The 24,623-nt window shown below is 41.9% G+C and overlaps 1 protein-coding gene across 1 annotated transcript in view; it reads left to right on the forward strand.

The window, feature by feature from the left end:
- Positions 1–24,623, forward strand: part of CRABP1 (cellular retinoic acid binding protein 1) — a 111,364-nt gene that overhangs the window by 7,529 nt on the left and 79,212 nt on the right. Inside the window, exon 3 of the mRNA XM_069624417.1 lies at positions 2,013–2,126. Within this exon, the coding sequence (XP_069480518.1) occupies positions 2,013–2,126 (114 nt within the window). The remainder of the gene's footprint in view (positions 1–2,012; positions 2,127–24,623) is intronic.

A 24,623-nucleotide genomic window follows, 5' to 3' on the forward strand; every position in this document is an offset into this window, starting at 1 on the left:
CCGGGACAAACAACGATCAGGACAAATGAGATTATTGATTAAACCTTAACAGTGCACTCTGCAACATCCGAGACTTCTTCTCTGTCTGTTAACCCTCTCCAGGCCAAACAAAGAGGAGCGCAGGCTGATGGGGGCAGACAACGTACACTTTCATCAGGATTGTTCAATGAGGATTCCCTTCGCGTAGTGTGAACGGCTCCTGCGCGCAATAATGACGGGTGATGCGGGGGGAGCTGCCTCTCATCCGGCTGCCTCAGATCAATGATCAGCGTCAGAGTAGTGTCTGGTGGGAGCCCAGCTTCCAGCACGCCCAGACCGTCCACTCCATGTTGCAGCATTACTAATTACAGTCAGCTGTGCACTTAATGTACACATTCTCCACCCAATCAATGAGGAAGAGACCACAATTTCCCCGATCAAAGTATTGAACTGTATCAATAAGGCGGACTCTCTTGCAAGGCTTGCTTTAGTCACAAGGCTCTTTTGCATATTAAATGAGTGCCTGGATATTTTAAACAATTCTTGGAGTGCTGTTTCACTCCCAGAGGTTAACCGCAGGTGTGGCAGAAAGCCTATGTTGATGTATTAACCAGCACTTAAATATACAGGCTATATTTGCAATTTAGACTTGGGGCCTGGTTTACAAAGGGGTAAACCCTCCTTTGAAAACTCTCTTTATACCAGACCCTTAGCTGTTTGCCCCTGAAAGTTCATATCCATTGTCAGTCTACAGCCAGGCTTCCCCATACTGCAATTGTGACCAAGTAACATTGGAGTCCCCTATTCATTTTTTATTCATCTGTCCAAAATATTCTGGTTTAAGGAAAATCTGGTTATTACTGTTATTGTAAAAAAACTGGCACCAGGACAGTTACATCAGGCTGTAGGATACTGTGCTGCTCTGATCTTAAGGGTACACTATTTGAGGTTGCCCAGTGCCTGTGGGTAGATTGGTGTAAAAGGAAAAAGCTGTTGGGACCCAAGAACAACGTTGAAATGGGAATAACTGTTAGTGCTCCATGATATGCTACTGTGTGTAAATTTTGAATTTTACAACTGTAGGTGTTGATCTTTTGCAGTTTGCCAGTCTGCTATTTTTGTACATTTTGATGTATAGACATGTTGCAATTGCAGTGGCAGCAAATAATATAGGATGGCGACGATGGTGAGTTAAGGTATGCTGATACAGCTAAGGGAGGAGTGTGTTTTACTTTTAAATCAAAACAACCCATGAATCAGTGGATGGATGGGATGGTGCCTGAAGAAGTGGATGATGGACTGGCACACTAGCCAATGGATTCAACACCTGCGGCAGGGATTGGTTTGCAATCCACAGGTAACAGTATCTAATCCCGTAGGCTGGCTCAATTTGTTATGCTTCAGAGGTTGACCAAATGAATAGTGTACATTTTGGTAATAATAATATCTATGTTGTAAGTACACAGAGGCCATTCAGTGTGGCGTGGTCGGCACTGCATCAATGTTCGGTGTTGTTTTTATTGTTATCATAGTGGCATTGCAGTAATGCTGTTTTTAATCACTATAAAATAAAACGAATTTTAATAGCAACTATACTCAATTTGGGAATCATATTTCTGTCTTTTCCGTTGGACATGCACATAATAATAACAACAAAAATGTACAAAACATCAATAATACATACTAGTGATAACTATGATGTTATAATAATAGTAACAATATTAACTGTATCCAAGGAACAGAGCAATTCATTGATTATTAACTACTGATATTGCTTCCATTGTATTCCTGAGTCCATACATGTGTGGTACTCTCCATTTTTGGAAAAAACATTCATTTAGTTGTTAACGCAGGGCTTCATTGTGGTGCTTAGCGGATGACTGCCACTGTGCATATGCCTGCTCTTCCTGTGGGCCAGTTCCCACCCTTCACTCCTTTACTGCAGCCATTATTCACAGCGATGTGCATTGTTGTCTCCGCCTCCTGCTGCCAGAGAGCATCATTAATGTTACTAATGTTTTTCTTGCCTGCAGAGTTTAGCCACTTGGGAGAATGAGAACAAAATCTACTGCAAGCAAACTCTCGTAGAAGGAACTGGTCCTAAAACGTACTGGACTCGAGAATTAGCAAATGAGGAGCTGATTTTGGTAAGATGTTTCAGCTGTGGCTTATTCTATGTAGACACCTTAGGCATGTATTCCTTTTTGAGAGATCTTTAATAAAAACAGGCAGAAATCCTATCCAAAACCCTGGTTAATGCTTGGTACATCAATCTAGAATACAATGGCAGAGTTATGTTTTCCCCAAGCAAGCTAGGATCATTAGTGCAAGCAAACGTAAACGAAAAATAGCAAAACCATACACCTACCAGCTTTCATTTCAACCTGTTTCTTTCTCCTGCCATCCTTCTACTTGGAGTCGGAAAAACGTTTGTCAATAAATAATGCTTTGAGCATTGACAATAATAAGACTTTTGCATGTACGGTTTGGTGCAAATCATTAGCACTTTAATACCATTATTTCTCACAGGCAGTTCATTCTGGCCTGTAGACCTCTGGAGCTTTAGGGGTGTGGTTGGAACATGTGGTGGTTTTGATACCACCCCATTGTTTGATACTTATTCATAAATTATGTAATTTGTAAATCAGTAATAATTTATAGGCAAGCCCTGAGCAAATACACCCTGTGCGTATCTGGAAGGGCTAAGTCATATGTCAATAGTTGACTTTGTAGGTGCATTCATGCAGTACCTTCAATAGACATACTAAAAATAGACGTCTGTGAAATGTACGGCTTCACCAACCACAGGTAAGTTGATACAATGTATTAATGATAGTGTTTCAAGGCAAGATTTAAATTAAATTTGCTAGCTGACACCAATCTCAACTTCATTGTGGCTCATTTTACCTCATTATACCGCCCACAAGCCAGCAGCCAGGTTGGATAGATGAACAGAACCTAGAAGGAGTGTGTGCAGTAAACTTGGAATAGTAAAATAGCTTTGAGTGAAGCTGGTCCATCAATGCATCTTGGATACTGTTATACACCATACTCCACAACAGAGTTACTTCAAGTTAGGCCTGTATTTTGACAGATGTGCCCCGGGTATCAGACTTCAGGAAGTAAGACCAGAGTAGATGTGAGGTTATCTGGTTATGAAGATATTATGGAAAATGTTAAAGTCTAACAGACTAGTAATATGTTAAGAAGAAGGACACACACGTTGTGGAATGGATTTGTATTAGAATGTTAGGGTTGTGGAAGAAATATTTCACTAACTATTTGGACTGCCAATGGTGTCTGTGAGAAAGTTAATGATTTTATGGGAAAGTAGCATTCTCATATGGAAAGTTAATGTGTAGGTTTGAGGATGCTAGGCTGCAGTCTTAAGACATAGGATTGATTGAGGTAGAGAGTATGGAGTTTCTTGCGTGGATTCGAAATGGAATGTATGGGGAATGCTAATGTTCAACCGAACTGTGGTGATGAAGGATGTGGAGTGATGACTGATGTGAGGATGGAATTCAAGGGTGGTAAGGCATGCAGAAAGTCTGCTAATTCGTCCACAGACGGTGTAAGTGCATTCTAATTGCATGAAAGTTCAAGGATATGTAAGCGATATTCAATCAACACTACAGCTAAGTCAATGCCTAGCCTGGGATGCTGAGGAAAACCCTTATTGACGTATTTTTATGTCCAGTTCAGTACTCTGGATGACAACCCTTGTATAACACGCCCCTCTTAGAATCCCCCTGACCCCACTGAGCCAAGAAGTAGGTTGGTTTTGCAAATTAAAAGGTTTATTTGAAAAATTAAACAATGTATATATATCACACTTTTATAATAAATTAATATCTGATAGTACACTTAGAAATATGATGTGGATCCACAATGGGTAATGTTACAGTGATACACTTGATTACTTAGGAGTAGTATAGAGGATGAGGTAGCTGAAAATGCTTGATGGTTTCAAGGAAATGCAAGGTGGAATAAAATTCAGTACAGCAAATAAACTTTATATGATTTCAACCAACAACAATGTAATCACCTTTCTCTGGCAACTCACTCCCCCCCTTTATACAATATAAGGATATGGAAAGGAGAGCACACAGTCTTCAAGAATCCCAACAAATCACACTTTATAATGCAATACACAGTTCCAGTTCCCCCAGCAAGCTTAGAGAAAACAGGTATGAGTTTAAACACAGGCAAATTACTTTGAAATGTGGTGGCAATGAAGTGAAAAGATGCTAACATTGATTTTAATTCCCTGCAGGAGGTTCAGGGTGAGGGAGAGATACTTTATATTAGTTCAGGCTCACTTTAGCAATGCTCCATGAATGATTAGCAGATTGCAAACGAATTTTAGCAAAGAGAAGCAAAAAGCTGCTGATTTTTACAGATGAAGAAATCGGGCCAAATTGCAAATCACGTTAAATTTCGCGAGTGCGTGTCTCGCAATTACGGAGGCACTATAAAGAGTAGCAAGTCGGTTCTAGGTCCGTTGGAAAGCCTAAAATCCCAGCTTTAAAATGAAAAAAATTTCGTTCCTAGCCCAAACGGTTCAAGAGATACGGACGATTTAATAAAGGTAGATTTTCGGATTTAAAGTAAAACCCAAAATGACGGTGACAGTTTGCAGCTTTAGAATGACAGATGACAGGATTACTAGGAGGCAGTTCTACTTAGGTTAAAATTGTTTGGATTAGATTATTTTAACTAAGAGATTGGGTTCTGCACAGTTCTGGCGGATACTCACTCCTAATTTTGAAATGAATGGGCCTCGTCACATATCTGGTCAACTGGACTGGACTTCGGGCGGTTCTGCTCACAGCGTCTGGGTCAGCTCTGCTCTGCTGGTCTAGCCTCTGTGGATACAGCGGCCTCTGGTTCTGGATACTGCTCTGCTTTCCGGTCCGGATCAAGTGAATTCTGGATGTAACACTGCTTTCTGGGTGCTGGCAAAAGTTCTTGTCTTGGCAAAGAATTCAGACAGCTCGCCCGGCTGTGGAATAGTTTGCAAATGATTTTAAGGATGCTGAGGCCTGCTGAGAAATACTTTTGCTTGCAGTGGGCCTTCTTGGTTCAAAGTTCTGTAGTCTCTGTTTAGCTTGGAAGTCTAAGTATTGGATCTCTGGATGTGAAGTCGTCGGTCAGCACGCTCCGCAGCAAATGGAATTGAATCCCTATCTGTCCTGCACTTTCTGCTTTTATGTGGTTTAGAAAGTGGGTGGAGAGGCTAGCATCACTAAGCCTGCCCCTCTCTTGATTTGATAGGTTAATAGCTTCTTTGGTCCCTGATTTGGGAAGGGATAGTGTGTCAGAGTGATGTCATTTTTATGGCCTCCAGAAAGAACACTCCCCTGTCATCTTTACACACAAATCTATTTCTGATCCAAATACATATTTCCCAGATACACAAGTGGTTGACATTACATGTACACATTATATATTCCTTATGGTCCATGCTTGTCCGCCTCTGATCTTCCTGGGGGCTTGCTTTCAAAAATGACAACATTTTGCGCTTTTTGACTGGTTTTGCAATATTGGATTTTATCAAAAATAACACAACTGTACACCCACCTTCTCCACACATTCCAGCTATTTACTAGGTTTCTAGCATAAACCCGGTGTCTGTAATATCAATAAATAGCGGGGTTTGGTCCTAGAACACCGTAGAAATTGGAGTTTGGACTCAAATCGTGAGGGCATTTTTCATACTAAGACTCTCAAAGTTGTACATTCCTGTCATTTGGTTACAGTAAGTTATAAATGTTTCCATACAATATATATTTGTTGCAATTCAACTCCCCAAAGTGTTTGGGTCCGCCTCCAGAAGTCTGGGTGGGTCAGTGATCACATGTCTCTCCTTGCTGGCAGAGGGCTGTTGACAGGAAACACTCAAAATTAACATACCCCATTCAACTGAAAGGGGCTATTGTCTCTCTCCTCCAGGCTGAAGGGGAAACCCCATCCTCTGACTCAGAAGGGCCATGTGATATCCTGCCTCCTGTTGTGAGTCTCTGGGGTGTTAAGAGTTCTCAGCCTCTTGGCCTCTGGGAACAGCAGGTGGCTAAGATTTTTTAATTAACCAACAGGCTTTGAAGTCCAGTTGACTCAGGTCCCTTTGCCAGCCAGTTCTCCTGTCAGAGTTTAGACCGCTAGCGCCGCCTTGTGGAATTTGTCGGTACTGCATCTATTTTTGGGATATGTCTTGAATTACTGCATTTCAATAGAGTGGTCTTTTGCTTGATAGAATAGGACCCTTGCTTAACATTGTTTTGATGGCATCCTTACAGTAGAGTGGTGATGTGGAACCCCCCACAAGAAGGTTGTATCTTTGGAGTGGTCTTGTGCCAACTGCGCAGTTCTCCTGGACTCTGGGCGGCGGCAGCTCATCCCCACATCTACCCAGTCTATTGATTCGGCATGGGTCAAAACCTTTCACAGATACCAAACCACTCGACGCGCTAAAGGAATTTGTTATTTATGATTGTGGTTACACATTTGTATTTTCCATGAATAGAGGGTTTGGACATTTGGTTTACAGGTGAGAAAGGTTTTGTCTTGATATTTACATGTTTGAAGCTCCAGAGTGGTTATTGAATCACTAGTGTGGTTTGTGTTTATGGTTTGAATGGTAAATCTGGTTTGTGAGTGGAGCCATTCAAGGGGTGGATAGCTTGGGAGGATGGCCCAGGGGCAACGTGCTCACCTTGGAAGCTTGATGACACGGAGCACCACAGGTTCGATCCCTGTGTCCGCGCTTAGAAACCTCTGGGTATTACGCGCTTTATAAATAAAATATCATACTATCATCATACAAGCACGGTATGCATTGGTATGTGGACGGTGGTCACTTGTCAGAAGTGGTATAACCGTATATCTTTATGCAACGGTGAGTAGACAAGATGGTCAAAAACTCTCTGGTGTATATAGAAAATGCTTTGTCTTAACATAGCTAATTGTTCCTCCACAATACTTATCAAGCTGCTGCATTTGATAACTTGCGACTGTCTGAGAGATGGTGGGTTAGTAGCCAATACTCCTTCTCCTGCGAAGAATGCTGATTTGTGGCACTAAACTGCTTCACAAAGAAGGCTTTGGGGAATGGTGCTGGGAATCCATTGAACAAGAAACTCTGAGTTAGGAATACTTACCCTTTTTATTAAGGAATCAGGAGTCTTGTACTGCAGAGTGGTGTGATGAACCCTGATGTTGACCAACTCTATCTAATCTCAATGCACAGGAAATCCCTCTCATCGATTCCTGCTCTTGATTGGTAGAAAAGAAGAGGCACTAGTAAAAATGGCTCAAATCATACAACCCTTGCTTACCTTACATTGATTCATATGAAGCACTATATTGAAGGTTACCTACTAAAATGCAAAACCTGCAGATGCTTGAACATGATTAGAAAGAAAGCATACATATTATAATCTCATCTACCCAGTAATATGCAAATACTTGATTATCTTATGCAGCAAATTGTTAAAAATGATGATGTTAGAAATTGCCTAGAGTTCAATAGATTTGTTAAAAAACAGTTTGTCATCTGGCCAGGAACTCTAAGGCTTGTCACGGGTTGGCCCGACACAGTTCTTTTAGTCAGTTTCTTAACCGACTCAAGTCCCAGCATCTCGTTCTTTTCATTGCAATCACTTTCTCTGATGTTCTTCGGAATTTAGGCTGCAAGTTTCAGCATTCTATGTTTCTACATTCAGTCACTTCCTTAATTTCCCAGTACACTTTCCCTACAAGTTCAATAAAGTAGTCTTTCACTTTCTGTCTTGTTCTGGTAACTTTACCTTCAAATTGCAAAATGCAGTCTTTCTCCTTAGACTGCATGTTTCAGCGTGCAGTGTGTCTACATTCAGTCACTTTCTTAATGGCTCTATGAATTTTGCCTTCAAGTTCCATCATGCAGTACTTCTCCTTTTATATATTTCTCAATTGATCTATGAATGTTCTGTACCGGTTCAAGCATGACGTTTTACTCTCTTTAATGTGTTTCTCAATTGCCATTAAGAAAGTTCTCTCCTGGTTCTAGCATGCAGCCTTTCAACCTCTTTCTCACAGGGATGTAGAGGGATTTCCTTGACGTCTCTCTTGCACCCCGTGGACCTCTCAATGGGATCTCCCTTTCTACACAATCCGTCATCTACAAAATCGGTACCAGTGAGGGCATAGACCAAACCTTGTCAAACTCCTCTCACAAATCAATGCATGGATGAGCAACAAGAGCCTTAAACTCAACTGAGATTAAACTGAAATCATTTGTTTTCCTATGTTAAGGTATATCTGATTAGGTTGCGTGTTTGAATAGCTGTGCTATTTTATCCTATGAAGGGCTACTATCTTAACGTCGAGCATTTATTTAAGGGCAACCTCACCTTAAATGGGATTACAGGCACAATTCTCCAATCTATATCTATTCTGCACAATACATAATTTGTAGGAGTGCCCACATTTTCTCTTATCTGTTTAGCTTAATCTTGTTTTTACAATCTTAACAATTCATGCACTGTCTTGATATTATTTCAATTTATTATAATACACATTGTAAGCGATGTTCAATCAACACTACAGCCAAGTCAATGCCTAGTCTGGGATGCTGAGGAAAACCCTTATTAATGTATTGTTATGTCTAGTTCAGTACTCTGGATGACCACCCTTGTATAACACCCCCCTCTTAGAATCCCCCTGACCCCACTGAGCCAAGAAGTAGGTGTGTTTTGCAAATTAAAAGGTTTATTTGAGGATTTAAACAATATATATATATATATATATATATATATATATATATCACACTTTATAATAAATTAATATCTGATAGTACACTTAGACATATGATGTTGATCAACAATGGGTAATCTGGCACTAGCACATTCTTTACAATCAATGAGGAGTTAGTATAGGATGGATAAAGTAGCAAAAATACTTTTATGGTTTCAAATGGATGCATTGTTGAATGAAAATGCAGTACAGAAACTAACTGATATGGTTTCACAAGATATCATATGTTCACTTTTCCCCTGGTGGCAATTCACCCCCCCCCCCCCCCCCCTTATATGCAATGCAAGGAGATGGAAGTAACACACACAGTTCTCAGGAATGCAATCAAATACAATACGAAATTCAATTCCCACCCCAGCAAGCTTAGAGAAAACAGGTATGAGTTTTAAAACACTGGATCTCTGGTCTGGTCTCTGGCAATTGTTCTTGCCAAAATAATTCAAACAGCTCGCCCGGCTGTGGAATAGTTTGCAAATGATTTTAAGGATGCTGAGGCCTGCTGAGAAGAGTTCTCAGTTTGTGGGTTTAGGCCCTTGCTTTAAGTTCTGAAGTAAAGTTCTGGTCTTTGGAGATTGATGGATTTGAAGTCTGTATCTCTGGATGTGAAGTCGTCGGTCAGCATGCTCCGCAGCAAATGGAATTGAATGTCTCTACCTGTCCCAGCAGTCTCTTTTTATGTGTTTTGAAAATGGGTGTGTGCCTGGGCCTAGCTAAGCCTGCCCCTCTCTACTTGTCATTGGCCCAATTTTCCCCTCTCCCATGATTGGGGGAAGGAAATGGATTGTCATCATGATGAGGTCTGTTTATGGGTCAGAGGATCCTCCCCTGGTCAGTTTGCCCACAAATCTATATTTGATTCAAATACATCTTTCCCAGATATACAATTTGTTGAAATTACATGTGCACATTATATATTCCTTATGGTCCATGCTTGTCCGCCTCTGATCTTCCTGGGGGCTTGCATTCAAAAATGACAACATTTTGCGCTTTTTAACTGGTTTTGCAATATCGGACATTTACCCAAAATTACACACATGTGCGCAAGGAGTATGGACATTAATTGATGAAGTGTCAGATTTTTAACATGCAGACATTTGGAGTGAGACCCTATTTTCCGCTAGCAACCCCCCAGAATACACCACAGGGTCCTAATGCCTCTCAAAATGTTCACAGAAAAATCACAAAAATAATGATATTACTTATATAATTCTGACAAGTCCGCACTATGAGTTATCTATCTTTTTAAAATGATGCCCTGGTCAAAAAGGGGTGTGGCTTCCCACATCACAGGGTGGAATAACTGGTTTATCCACTTCCCCCAAGCTCAGCTGCTAGCAGAGGCACTGCCCCTCCCAGTTTCCCCTAAGAGGAAGTCACTTTACGACGCCCCCAATATAACATTTGCCTGAGTCAAGGGAGTTGCATTGTTCTGTTCCTTCCAGTTCCCAGGTGCTCCATCCCTAATCTAATCAGAGAGGTGACAACTCCTTTTGGCAAGGGGCAGCAGGATGCAGCTAGGCCTGGGAAGAGTGGCTGAACAGGTTTCTCCTGTCGGGGGTAGTTGTCAGGCAGTATCCAGTTTCACTAAGCCAGGTTTCAGCTAAATGTCACTTTTTGTTCCCAGTTTTCTACATTCAAATCAAACTGACAATTTGTACCTATACATTAAATAATTACTTCCTTCAAGTCATTTCAGAATATGGTTTTACATTCTTCCACCTCTTAGCAAGTCTTTCCTTGGTCCGGTTTTGTTTCATTTGTGCAGTTTTACACAAAAGTCTGGTGGTTTTAAAACGCCAGCTTTCTGATAGTGGTGAGTACTGGTAATGCAACCATTTTTGGGATTAAGAAAATGAATTCCCCACAGTTCTGAGTTGCTTTTTTGGCAATCAGCATTGCCATTCCCAATGGTTTCAGGCTACTGTGTGTGTAGCCCAATGGTGGGTTTAGGCAGTGCCCTCCTGTGCTCACAACATAGGCAAAAATGGGTGGCAGCCTATTCTTCATGTTTTCTCTGTGCACTCTCTGGGGAGTTCTGGCCATCATGATGTTTTCCATGCCAGTACTGCACAGTTTTATTGTAGGGCTTGGATGCATGGGTAAAAACATCCCACAACATATCAAAAAATACAATTGAGTGTTTGAGGTTCTGAAATTCCTAATGCTTTAGATTGCCAACACGTGTTTTGATCCTTTGGATCCTCTTCAAGGCTATCAAAGTATTGAGAAAACGACCATCATATATTCTTGATCATCCTTATACATGTTATAAAGATTACAATAATAATAATGAGAAATCAATTTCTTAACGTAATTTAATATCACCGCTATTTGATTTAAACTAGGCAAGCAAATAATTCAGTTAGTGAAAATACATTTTTTTAATTGAAGCAAAGTGCCTAGATCAAGGAATGTTTTCTTTAATACAAGAGTATGTAATATATTTAAGTTATAATAACAGATATAATTTAATTGCAAAAGTATCTTATAACATTATAAGGTACTTTTGATACAATTACATTTTATTTTCACTATCTGAATTATTCGCTCGCCTAGCATAAAATCACATAGGGGTGAAATGAAAATATATTAAGAGATGGATTTCTCATTATTATAATAATCTTTATAACATGTATAGGGATGATCAAAAATTGATAATGGTCATTTTCTCATTACTTTGAAGACTTGAAGAGGATCCAAATGATCGAAACATATGTTGGCAATCTAAAGCAGAATTTCTGAACTACAAAAACTCAATTGTATTTTTTGATATGTGTGTTGTAATACAATGAAATAATATTAAGACAATACATTAAATGCTAGGTTAACCTCCAGGAAAGAACTAAAACATGTCTCTTTGATTTACCAACCTAACGAGAGAGAAGAGAAGCGTGCAGCTTTAATGCAAAGAGGTACAGCACAAAGTGCCAGGTCAAGGCTAGGGATTCCCAGGCCGCGTGATCCAAGCAGATTTGTCTACCTGTGAAAGAGAGACCTCACATCATTAACCACTGCACAGTGGGTTCCAGTTTAATCAACAAACAACCAGCCTAAAAATAATTCAACCCTATACCCTGATCAGAGGGTCTCCCAATCCCCTCCACACTAACCCTTCTAAAACTCTCCATGCTCCTGCAAACACATGACCAACTACATTACCCACATACAGCAACCACAACACGCCACACCCACACTGACAACAAAAAGCAAATCTCCACACCTCCTCCAATAACTCACACAATCGCCACATGATCAATGTACCCCTATGCCTTGGGGACACAAGGCCACCTATATAAACTCAAGGACCTGCACACGCACTGACCCACATCACCTAGAAGCAAAATTACACACATTGACGGTTTTTTATAAACTGAAACTACCAACACAGCAAAAGCAGATCCTCATGAACACCCAGAGTCCATGTAAATGGCAGCAATGTGTGGTATAAATGTGGTATATATCCCATTAACATAACATAACATCACAATGGCAGGCACTCATGAATCTTTCCCTTCTCACTTCTGCTCACTGTCTCGTCTGATCTCCTGTGCACACCTCCCTCATTATTTTGCGCCAACTTGGCTTCATGTGTTACACCTCTGCCTCTCACTCTCAATCCTTCTATCGAGTGTCTTGCTAATCTGGCTCTTAGTGGCATCCTGCCCACATCCTCACTGTTGCTCATGGGCTCCATGTGCCACACTCACCAACTCTCGTCTTCTCAGTTTATATTCATAGACTCTCAATGACTTCTCTGTGCACACCATCTCTGTTAAGGGTCTGTTCTGAAGTGCAATCTAACTAATAGCTTTTCCCACTAATACTTCACAGTATGTTAGTTCCTCAATACTTTATTTGTATTATTTCAGTACGTCTATATAGATCGAAACATTTCAGAATGCATGCATGCATTTATGTATGGATTTTACTATAGCTGGAACCTAACTGGCTAGCAATGGAATGCCGTATGTAAAATAGGGCCATACAAAGTTCAAAGAAGATGGAGGTGTCTGTGGTAGCTGAGGTGAGGGGTTGAGGGCTATACATTATTCAGTAGTTCGTCTCCAATAAGGTTGTCAATGCCCGCTTTGCAAACGCAGATTCCGCCTCTGGACTCGATCCGTAGAAGGATATTTGGGGAACATTAGACCATGTTGGATGTTCCATGATGCAAACCTTCCCCTTGATATGCTTGATTCAGTGGCAAGTTAATGGAAGTATTCCATGAACCAAGCTGTAACCCCAAACTTGGAGGAAGTTAGCCTCAGAACCAAAAACTGGCTGGAAGTAGCAGATACCGCTAAACTTGATAAGTACAATTGAAAGTGATCTTTCAAGGCATGAAGGGCCTTCTCCTGGGCCAGTGCCACACCCGAACCCCACCTCTGTAAGTATATAGAGTCCTCAGTATTACCCATTAATAACAAACATCTCAGATCTTCACATCTATCAAAAGGTTGCAGGTTTTGTCCTTTTGTGCCAGTTACAATTTATCTTGCGCAGACTTTACAAATCATTGGTGCATTTGAACCAAGATATTAACGTGACTTCATTAGCTAGTATTTGTTATGTATTACATAAAACTGTTCTTTCTGTGACACCTAATTCTGCCTGTTTTTTTTAAGTAGATCAATTTCTTTCCATTTCTGTTCTCCCCTCTGTGGTTTCTGATATAAAAATACCATGAGAGTTTATCCGTATTTGATATAGTTTTATGATCATATGATCCTTTGAGGGAGATTTTTGTGAATGTGTGTGGAATTGCAAATGGTCTGAAGAGCCATAAATGGGCCATATCACCTTTAAACGCCCTAAATCTTCAACAAGTGAAATCTCCATTCACAGACCAAAATCTTCAGGTGAAGATCGCACATGTTCAGGTTGATTTGTAGTACAAAACAATGACTGGAAAACCTTAAAGATGGAAAGGCTAAATTAAGGGATACAAGTGTGGGGGGCAGTATTAGGGATCAATCTGGGTGACAGATTAGCATAAGGAAGAAGAGTGGTGTGCATTGCCGAATGTTATCCACATAAAACGGTTCAATAAACTGCAGTAGGATATCTCAAATGGATAAATCAGCTGCTGTCGACATTTGTGTGCAACCCACAAGACAAAGGCGACTCAAATCTGGAGAGGAACAACTTTTATCGTTCTGAAGTTGATAACATATGCACAGTTGAGAAGGGTAGTTGTCAAATGTTAGTCATAACCGGGTCTGCTTTTCATACTTAGGAAGTTATTAAAATGACTAAGTGTGAGATGTGCAGTATGTCAGTGTGGAGAGTTCACGTTAGACATGTAGCTCATAAAAGTCTTTATGGATGGGGAGGAGTCCATCACATAGTAGAACCTATTTGCTGGCTCACTATCCCCTCCACTTCACCTGCAAAGCGTCTAACCTACATGGTGGCCACAGATTCTTCACAGCATTTCATTCGTGGTAAATGCTTTGTGTAAATTACTTCCTACAGAGATCCACTCACTTAAGCATGGACCTATCCGAAAACCACACACACACACACATTGTTACTACTTTGGGCCTCATCACAAGTTTCGCCTGAGCCCTTAAATGCAGCAGTAACAGTATTACCACAGCATTTAAGGGCTAGCCAAATCACAAGTTGGGCAGAAAATGGCATTTTTACCACCCGCTTGTTGCTGGAGGTAACAATGACAATTTTCAGGACTTTTAGGTGCTACTACCTCCAGCACAATTACCGCCAGCAGTAATAGTGCTCTCAGCCCCATTGAGTCCTATGAGCCTAATGGGCAATGAGGATTACCGCCCCAGCAACTCGTGATCCGGTAAAAATTGCACCAGACCGAGTGGCGGGATATTGCTCAACTCACGGTGAGGCCTGTGTGAACCAGCTTTGCACCATGCTGTATCAGTGGGAGATGGCTTTTAGTTGGGCTGCCAGTCAGAGAAGACCCCTAACAGTGCAAGTTGCACGGCGAAGCTGAGAGTCTATGAATATGAGCTGAGAAAAAGAGAGTTGTTGAGTGCTGAAAATGGAGCCCATGAGCAACAGGAAGCAAGGGGGAGGAGGCCCCTAAGAGCCAGGAGAGCAAGACACTCGATAAAGGGCAGAGAGTGAGTGGCAGAGGTGGAACATGCGATATCAAGATGGTGCAAAACAAGCAAATGTTTTCCCGGGTGGCAGGTGCAGAGGAAATCATACGGGAAGGACAGGAGACTGAGCAGAAGTGAGATGGGAAAGATTCCCATATGCCTGCTATTGTGATGTTATGTTTTGTTAACATGGCTTTCACCCCCTGAGCCCCCGCTGTGGGGGTGGGCATCACTGGGAAAGGCCAGCTAGCCCGAGCCAAGGTAGGCCCCGGCCCAAATGCCGGAGATCCCTATGGACTAGCATAAAGTATGCTGACCCCATAGTGATCCATTGTACGCCCTGCCTACCATGCTCACATGGCAGACAGAAAGTACAGTTACAATTAAACCCTGCTCGAATTGCTCGAATGTTGGGCAGGGTTTAATTGTTATTGTGAACACTGCTTTCCATGCACCCATAGTAAGCAGTGTTCACAAATGAAATGAAACCCTGCCAGACATCGTTTACTCATTTGTACTGCAGAGTGCAAATTTACAGGGCAGCTGGTGGCCTACACATGTGAACGTGATACTAAATTACTAATTTCAAGAAAATAAGCTTCAATGTGTACATAGACTGTGAAAAGCATGAAATCGCTTCCAAGTACAAGTATTTTTTTAACAACAGACCAGACTAAGAACTGAAATCATTTGTGAACCCGGGTCGCACTGCATCCTCTTCTGCTGTTACTACGATTTGGGCATTATTCATCCTGAATGCATTGCAGAACGACGGTAATTGTATTGCGTTTGTACATGTTTTACACTATTCCTGCTTATTTATACCTTTCCTCCCAGGAGCTGGTGCTCAGCTGAATTCTGCTGCTCCTGTCACTTTAACTAGAGTTCACCCCTTATTTGTTCCCCGTACTTTTTCAGTGGTTTCCATACTCTTTTCCCCTTGTTCTCTCCTCTATCTGTTTTTTCAATCAAGGAGCTGCAATAGTGCCCTCTGTCTGGGAATAACCCCTACCCCTGCGCCAGCCTCCTTTCTCCTTCCTTCTTTAGCCCATTCTTGGCTACTTCCCTTTTGCTATGATATGGAATGCCACCCTCTAAGGCTGAGATTTGAATGTTCTTGTACCCACTTCCTCACCATCACCTCCATCCCCATGGTTTGGAAGCAAACACAATGCTATGAAGCACGTTAATAAATAAGTACACAAGATAAAAATTAAAGTTTGAATGATGTAAGATTTCATGATTGTTTGAGTGCTTACCAGGTATGGTTAAGGCTGGGTACTTTACAATCAGGAGAGTTCATGGTGGGCAGCCACTTGCTTTGGAAAGGCTTGCTATGCTGGGGCAGAATCATTCTCATGACTAGCCATTCCGCCATGTGATATTGCTTAAATCAGCAACACCCAGCCATGCAAAGTGGAAATTTCATGATATGATATGATATGTTATCCATAGCGCGTCCATACACAAGTGTTTCAAGGCGCGACAAGGCAGGGGAGGGGAACAGGGGGTACAAGAACTTTCATGCTAGGCCCAGTGACATTGAGATTGCGCAAGTGCAGGGGAGAGGAAAGGGGAGAAATGCCAGGGGAGCAGGAGCAAGTGCAAGACATGGGATCAAACATTGAAAAGAAGAAGTGCGGCCAGAAGGTGGCAGTGCAGGGTTAAGTGCAGAAAACAAGTGTTAGATAAGTGCAGGTAAGGGGGTTGTAGGGTTGCAGATATAGCCCCAAGTGCAGGGTTGCTTGGAGGCAGTGCAGGTGTGCAACTGGGAGGGCAGGGACCTGGACCCGTTGTTCAGAGGGTAGTCAGGTAACCAGTGCAGTTTCAGACAGGAGATCAGAGAGGTAGCGGAAGAGAGATGGAAGAAGCAGAGGAAAGTCTTGAGCTGCTACCGGAACCAGAGATGGTACTGCAAGAGGCAGGGAGGCTGTTCCAGAGGGAGGCACCAGCCGAATTGAGCGATCTGCCCCCAACTCGTTGCTTGGAAAAGCGACAGACGCTCAAGGAGTTGGAGGTGGAGGAGTGAAGAGCTCGAGTAGGAAGATACTTCAGAAGAGAAAGATGGAGATATTTTGGTGCCAGGCCCCAGAAGGCCTTGTGGATGATGTAGAGGGTCATGAGTTTGTGGGGGAACTGTACTTGAGCAAATCCAGGATAACACACATCTCTGCAATACGTGTTTTAGAATATGTGTTGCCAGCTGAAAACAAAGCGCTTATGCTGTTTTGTATATGAAGCAAACTGTTAAAATAACACCAAGCTATTAGCTGTGCCAAAGGACAGGTTGTTTCGTTTGAAGCTTTGTCTGCAGAAATGGCTCTGACCTTTTCAGCCTGGTTCATCAGCCTGAAATAGTTATGAGCCTAATCTGACTCCAAACACCTAAACGTCCGTGTTTGCAATTATTTGAAAACTCTGTATCCTCTGAAAATGCAGGTGGTTGTGAGTTCAGCTAAACCAGTTCACCTGATCCTCTTTGTTTTATAGTTTGTTTCTCAAATTCAACCATGCCATATTTAAGAAGGCAATCTACTTAGTGAGCATAATGACTGAGTCTATATGCCCGTACGTAGACTGTTCACTAGTAATGTTAGAATACACATGTTTTTAAAGTTATGATTTTGCACTTGAAGGTTTCTTTCCTAGAATGCATAAGCATGGTTGTGCTCCCTATGCTGGGCCTTTACTTGTGTATTGGTCCTGGCCTCCTCTGTGAGATCAAGCTGGCATGGCCAAGGCACTTTTTGCATTTGCACAGGCACAGATGAAAAATACACAGGGCTTATGCTGATAATTAAATTGTTTGCATGTCGTCCTCTTTCTCTTCTAATCGTATTGCTACTCTGCAGATAGGCAATATTTGTAATGGATAGCATAGTTTAATCCAAACAAATAATTCACTTTAGCTCCTTGTGTACTTTCTTACATACAGTATCCATACGTTAAGACATTCTCAAATATTACATCTAAAATTGTATTTTTAAATTATTTATCAAATTAATTATTGCTAGGGATCCATGTCTCTTTCCCACACGCAACTTTTGCCTCACTCCTCTTCCACACAGTATGACTTAGTTTCATCGACAGTCGTTTTTTTGGCAGGTGTTTTTACAAAAACACTTTGCCGAAAAAACTCATCAACATTTTTTGGGGGGGGAAATAGATAAGGGGTTGGGGTGGCAGGAACAGTTAAAAATAGGTGGGGGAGGTGGGGCTTGGGGGGTGTAAAGGATTTCAATCAGGCACACACCCAAGTTTTGCCTAGCATGTAGTGCGCAAATAAAACCCTTATTTTATTTTTGTCTATAAGATCAATATTCTGAATGATATACCACTCATATCGCACCCTTTTCAAAATACCCCCCCCCCCCCCAGGTCACACTGAACCAGGAATCAGGCTGATTGGTAAAGTTTAAGATTTATTTATTTATTTAATATTCAAATCACACATTGGTTTAATATAGATATATATGGGGCAGCAATCACCCAAAGGTTGACAATACAATTCACAAATAAGCAAAGCAATTGAATTCACTTATAAGGAGGAAAAATAGGAAACACAAAGAAAAAGAACAATTTGTTTTGCACACAGATAACGTTTAGGTTAATGTTCACCCTGCAAAGTTTTGTTTAAACACAAATGAGCAATCCTACACCAATGTCAGTAATCAGCAGATTTTCAGGAATTAAATTCACTGTCTAGAGTTATAGGCAATCCTCCCTCCCACACAAGAGAGAAAACCTTATTTTGGCAAATGACACTTTGAAATGACAGGTGAAAATGGCTTGGTGAAATACTGCAAAATGGTCAAAATGCCAAAATGGAGACAAATTCTAAAAAAAGCCACTCTAATCAGGCGCTAACATGCATGGGCTATAATATGAACCACAATAGACACTTCAGATCATGATGGGATGGAAAAAAACACTTTGAAATGGGCTAAAGACACGTGCACATTGGCTGAAATTGCAGATGCGCGACAAACGTTTACTATGTGATATTGAAGAAAAATGGGTCAAATACACTGTTCCACGATGTTCCGGGTTTTTAGTTGTGGAGATAGCTAAGAATGTTAGGTATCAGTGGGAGTTGAAATGTCGTTTCAATCTTCAAAACTGAGGGAGTTATAGAGGTTTTAATGAGAGGTGTTTTTCAAAAATAAAGACGCAAATTTGTACAAGATCTTCAGTTTGAAACCAGAAAATATGGATTTTGCTTTTAATCAAGACTAGAGCATTCAGTCTAGACAACCAAGTTGGGACGAAGTAAGCTCTGAAACTGATTCATGACATCAGTAACAGGTCCCCAGCGTCTTCCCCGGCGGAACCAGACCAAACACTCGAGGTGGGATTTATGAATAAGAGTTACACAAATAAAATGACTATGAAAATTACGCTTTAGCAAATAGACAGGCTAGGATAGCACTAAAGATTTTGACACTGTTACTGGGTATGAAAGTAAGGATAGATCAGACATTAGGGTGGAACAAGATAAGACAAGGTATACAATAGTTCTCTAGTGTCCTGTTAATACTCACAATCCAATGGGATTTAAGATTTTTGGACCGTCAAAGTTCTGGTCAATGGATCGGGTCTATCAAGGAAGGACCGCACATCAGACGGGACTGGATCAGCTAGGCCGGTCGCCAGAACTGCATGGGATCTATCCTTCTCGTTTCTGGATATTTCAGATCAGCGGGATGGCGAGTTTATCAGGCACGCATTTATGGGAGCAAGCCAGATAGTTTCAGGATGCTTCCCCCCACCGCAGCGCTTCACTAGGTTGTGAGGATTAGTTGAGGATTGAGGCCTAGCTGAAAATGGTTCAGCTACTGCTTGGCCTGGTGGTTGGCATCTGGATCTAGATGGATGTTGAAGGCTGGATGTTGAAGTTTGGATCAAAGTGCTTCGCTGGAAACAGAAGAGAGAGTATGTGTCTATGTGTTGTCAGATGTCCCTATTTATCCTCTCAAACAACATCACCAAATGGGTGAATGGGCCGGCTTAACTAAACTGGCCCCAGTGAACTGGGATTGGATCAGAGCCTCATCTCTGCCTTGCATCCGGGTGATTGGATCAAAGACAGATGATGTCAGGTTTATGATTTGATTTTTACAATACTTAGAAACCTCCCCTAGCCACTAGTATCAAAATCAAATTGTGTCCTAAATACATATTCATACATTTGTAACCTCTATGAAAATCACATACAAGGATTACATATTTTATGGAGTACCTGTTCATCAAAATCGTACAGCTGTGAGATCCTGTTTCGCCTTTCTGCAGCATTTTGTCCATTTAGCCATGAAAACATTTTCCGGAATTTCTCCAAATTTCCACAAATATGCACTTTTACCATAGGAATGTGTTTGCAAAGTTTAACAATTCTAGCATAAATACAGTTCCCATAAAACCACATATATTGCCGTTCCTGTTCAGCATATGCTAAACAGTTCCATCAAGTTTTCAAATGTAGGGCCAAAGATTAGATTAACAAATCTGCCCTTTTTATATTTTTCACCACTTCTGATAGCGAGTTATAAATCTCTCAAAAATGTTCACTACATATTCTTTAGCAGTAAATGGACAGCATTTTGTTTATCTCTGGAGGCAAGGAGTAGCCCCACCTTTGGAATTTCCTTCTGCAAGCCGAGTTTATGACCTCTTCACACGTCCATTTCCTGGCCTGGAAAATATGCCATTGTTCAGTCCCTGGCAGGAGGCACAGGTCTGGCATACCCCGCAATTATCATGTGTTAGTGAGCATCTGCTGAGAGCAATGCCCTCCCCTTGGGTGGAAACCGGTTTGTCAACCCCTTGCTTGCCCAGCCAGTCTAGGTTAATACTTAATTTCTTGACCTGAAATCCAGCATAAAACAAACCTGTTGCATCAGATGAAATGTATAATTTACATTCTAGCTTTAAACATGTGGGATCAAAACTACTGAGATCTGTGTTCCTTTCCGCAACAGTCCTTTTATATTTGCTAATCCGGCAGACTTTTAGTTTAGACAACCTTAAAGTTTAATCAGGAGAGCCCATTTGACATGGGCTGTCACTCACAGGTAGCCCACTGTGGCTGCAGAAGGATTTTACATTTCAGGACCTTGTAAATTCACAGTGCTTCATTAGATTAAATTAATTTTAGCACCAAACAAAAATGTGAGTGTTGGAAAGTGTTATGTACAGGCATTTTGAAGTTTCAGCAGCAAAGTAAATGTCATTAACAGGCACATTTTGGAGTTTCACTTGCAAAGCACTGCTTCTCCCTCTGCACTCTATGTTTACTTGTCATGGAGCCCACTTTTACTTTTTCTGTAGCGTGTTCTCTGTTCCACCACACATGCACCATAGCTGGCAGGTTGTGCAGCCATCTTTTTGTGTGTTGAAAAATGTGGTTTTGGAGGATTTGGCACGCACAAGGGTTTTGCCACCATTTTACTGTTTCTCACACTATGGATAGCAGAGTGAGGCCGCATAGTATAGCAGAGTGGGTCAATACATCCCACACGGGGGACACCCCCTAAAATAAGAAAAATGTAGATTACTCTTTTTTGGCAAAATACTTTTGTAAAAACACCTGTTGTAAAAATAACTGTTGATGATATGTCATAGAACCCTTCTACACACCTCGTTCCCCACGCCACTCACAGCGTTGGCACTTTGAGCACTGCCCTCAACACTTCCACCTTTACATATTGAAGACCCCCCGAATCCCCACCTCATCCTGCCCGGGTTGCCAACACCCCCTCCACATTCATCTCCCGATCCTTGTGCATTTCCCCATTCCCCTTTCATTTTTATAGAACCCCGGGCTGACACATTCCGCAGTCACATTCGTCCACACACCACCACTGCCTGTATTCGATTTCTGCTCTGCTAAACCTGACTGGCATCACATATATACACTTTGGGCCTCGTTACGAGAACGGCAGTAGCCATGGAGCTATTAGCTCCATGGCTGCCACCGTTCCGGGCTCCATTACCGGGTTCCTGCAATGGGGACTTACCGGGTTACTCCGAGATAGGAGAACCCGGCAAGTCCTCCAGCAAGGAACCCTTCCCCATTCCCATTTGAGCCCCCGTAGGGCTCAATGGGAATGGGAATGGAGAGGGAGGTAATAACGGGCAGATTATATCTGGCCCGTTATTGCCTCCCTCTTCCGCTCACAGGACGTGCGATCCGGGTCCCGCGATGGGAAGCTTGTAATCGGCTCTCCCAGAATGAAGGGGGCCGGTGCTGTACCAGCCCCCTTGAATCCAGGAGCACCAGGGTCGTAATGATGCCCTTTCTGTTTGGAAAAAGTAGTATGCCAATAAATCACATGTGAAAAAGTGGTGAACTTCCACCTCTATAACCAGGTGGAATGAATGGCATCTTCACCACTTCTGACCAGATCCTTCCAAGCACAGTGGCTCATATTTCTGTATCCCTGTTAGCATCATATCAACTCACCAACACGTTTCAGTCTTGATTCAGCTCTAAATTGTGATCTACATAGGTACATGTTCTACAAGGCTGCTTGAACAGAGAATGATACAATAGCTTGGGCAATGGGTACCGTCAAATTGCATGGAAAATAAACCTCTTTGAGGACCATGACTGATTTGATTATCTATTCCAAATCGGCTATCTGGAAACTCAATTTTCTGCTGGCCCCAAGTATCACGTTTTGCTCTCCTTACTGATAATGGCATATTGAGTGAGGTTTGAAAAGGAAAGCAAGCTGTATGTGATGTATAAAGGTACAGAGAATATGCAGATACATCATAATCAGGCTGGTGTAGAGAAGGTGCGAACTTTAGAGTTGTATGGCGGCAGTCACAGGCAGGCATGATTCTGAAAAAGAGCTGATGTGGGAATATTTCTTGCTGACCCTCATTCTCCACGGTGCACCACAGTGCAAGCTCACCTTGTACATGAGGATAAGGAATCTAAAGTGTTTGATGTGTATGATGACCCCAATAATTAAGAGAACTCTAAGGATCCTGAGGACGGCAATGGGACATATCTGTCCCCAGGAACATACTCCTTTTGATTACCGTGCTCCGTGATAACATAAGCCTTATGCCTAAACTAGATATAGCAAATCATCCAAAAAGTGCTGTTTATTACAAGTCGGAACACTGTGTTCCCGAATGTATAAGCTCTTTGAGAAAGTGCAGGGAAAAGGGAATGCCAGACTGCTATGATCCAAACACTTGTGACCCCATCCCCACTCTTTCGCATTGCCACAGGAATTTGCAATCAGCCTTTTCAGTACAGAGCAAAGGTATGGATTCTGTTTGCAATGCATTTGATCCTCACATTAGCCCCAATGTTATAGGGAGCCCCCATACTATACTGCCGTCTGGTAAATTGTTTGACCAAGGATGAAAGGTGAAGGAAGTGTAGTTGGCTTCAGTTAAAATTCTTGATAGTCAGAATCGTTGCTTACTGAAATGGTTGTACCTTAATCGTTATGGCCACCGCAAGTCACACCTCAGACACAGCGTAGTGCGCAAGGCTTCCCTAAAAACACTCCCTTAAACACTCGGGACAGAACTACAATTTTAGGCAGTCCTGGTAACCATGCACAGATAATAACGCATTTGACCATGGCTGACCTTGTCAAGATATTCTTCAAACCCACGCAGCGGCTTACTGATCATAAAAGCGCTCAGCACTCAATGCCATACAGTCCTGTTTCATTCGAGTGATTGGCGCTTCATGATATGCTTTCTTGACAACCAATTGGTGACTGAATTGATGCTGCTCGGACTCTCCCAAAGTGATGCCAAACCCAGTCTGGTGAGTTGCAACTTACACTCACCCAAACTTGAAACAATGGATTGAGTAAGGCCCGGTCAAGTTTTGAAAACTAGCTAAAGCAAGTCGGTAGGGAGCTACCATCTTATTAGACCAAATCTGTATCAAATATAACATGGGCCTAGAAGATAAGGCCCGTGCAATTGGGGGGAAATTGCACTCCCACCGAAGGCTTGCTATGGGTGCCCCCTTGGTTGCATCAACAGAGCCCTTAAAAAATAATTTTCTGCGACATAAAGATAGAGTACCATTGGGTAACCCCAGACATCATCTCCACACAAGGCCGCAGACAAAGCCTGGGACCTATAGAGTTCAAGTGCAGGGGAGCCAGCTCCCTTGCCATGAGCATTAAAGAATCAGTGAATTCCCCCACAATATATGTCAATTGTTGCTGTTGCCTTAAGCTGGTGATTTTGCCAAATCAGATTATCAGACAACTGAATACCCAGGTAGTCATACATGCCACCTGTTCCAATGTATGGCCTTCTATTTGGATTCTTAAGGAGCACCTCCCAGCTGACTTGTGTCTGAAAAGCATAAGCTTGGTTTTATCGTTGTTAATTACCAATTGTAGGCATTTGCATTTTCTAATAAAGACATTAATAACAGGATTACTGCATCCACAATGAACAGCGGGGGGAACTTGTTCAGGCCACACCTGAGGGGATCAAGACAATGATTCACAAGTTCCTTGATAATCTCATCAATGTACAGGCAAAAAAGCAGGGGGGACCATCACACACCCCTGCCGTACTCCCCTCTCGACAGGCAGCAAATATGTTACTTCAATTGCCAGGCCCCATCTTACTGACGCTGTTTTGCTGTTATAAAGAGATTAAATATTAGTAAGAAGATACACAGGGACACCTTTCTTGATCAAAGTTTCCCACAACAACCCATGTGAAACACAATCGAAGGCAGTTAGGAGGTCAACAAAGATAGCATAGATTCGGGTCCTA

Source organism: Ambystoma mexicanum, chromosome 11 (genome assembly GCF_040938575.1).
Source record: "Ambystoma mexicanum isolate Mex_15411 chromosome 11, UKY_AmexF1_1, whole genome shotgun sequence".
NCBI classification, from domain to species: Eukaryota; Metazoa; Chordata; class Amphibia; order Caudata; family Ambystomatidae; genus Ambystoma; species Ambystoma mexicanum.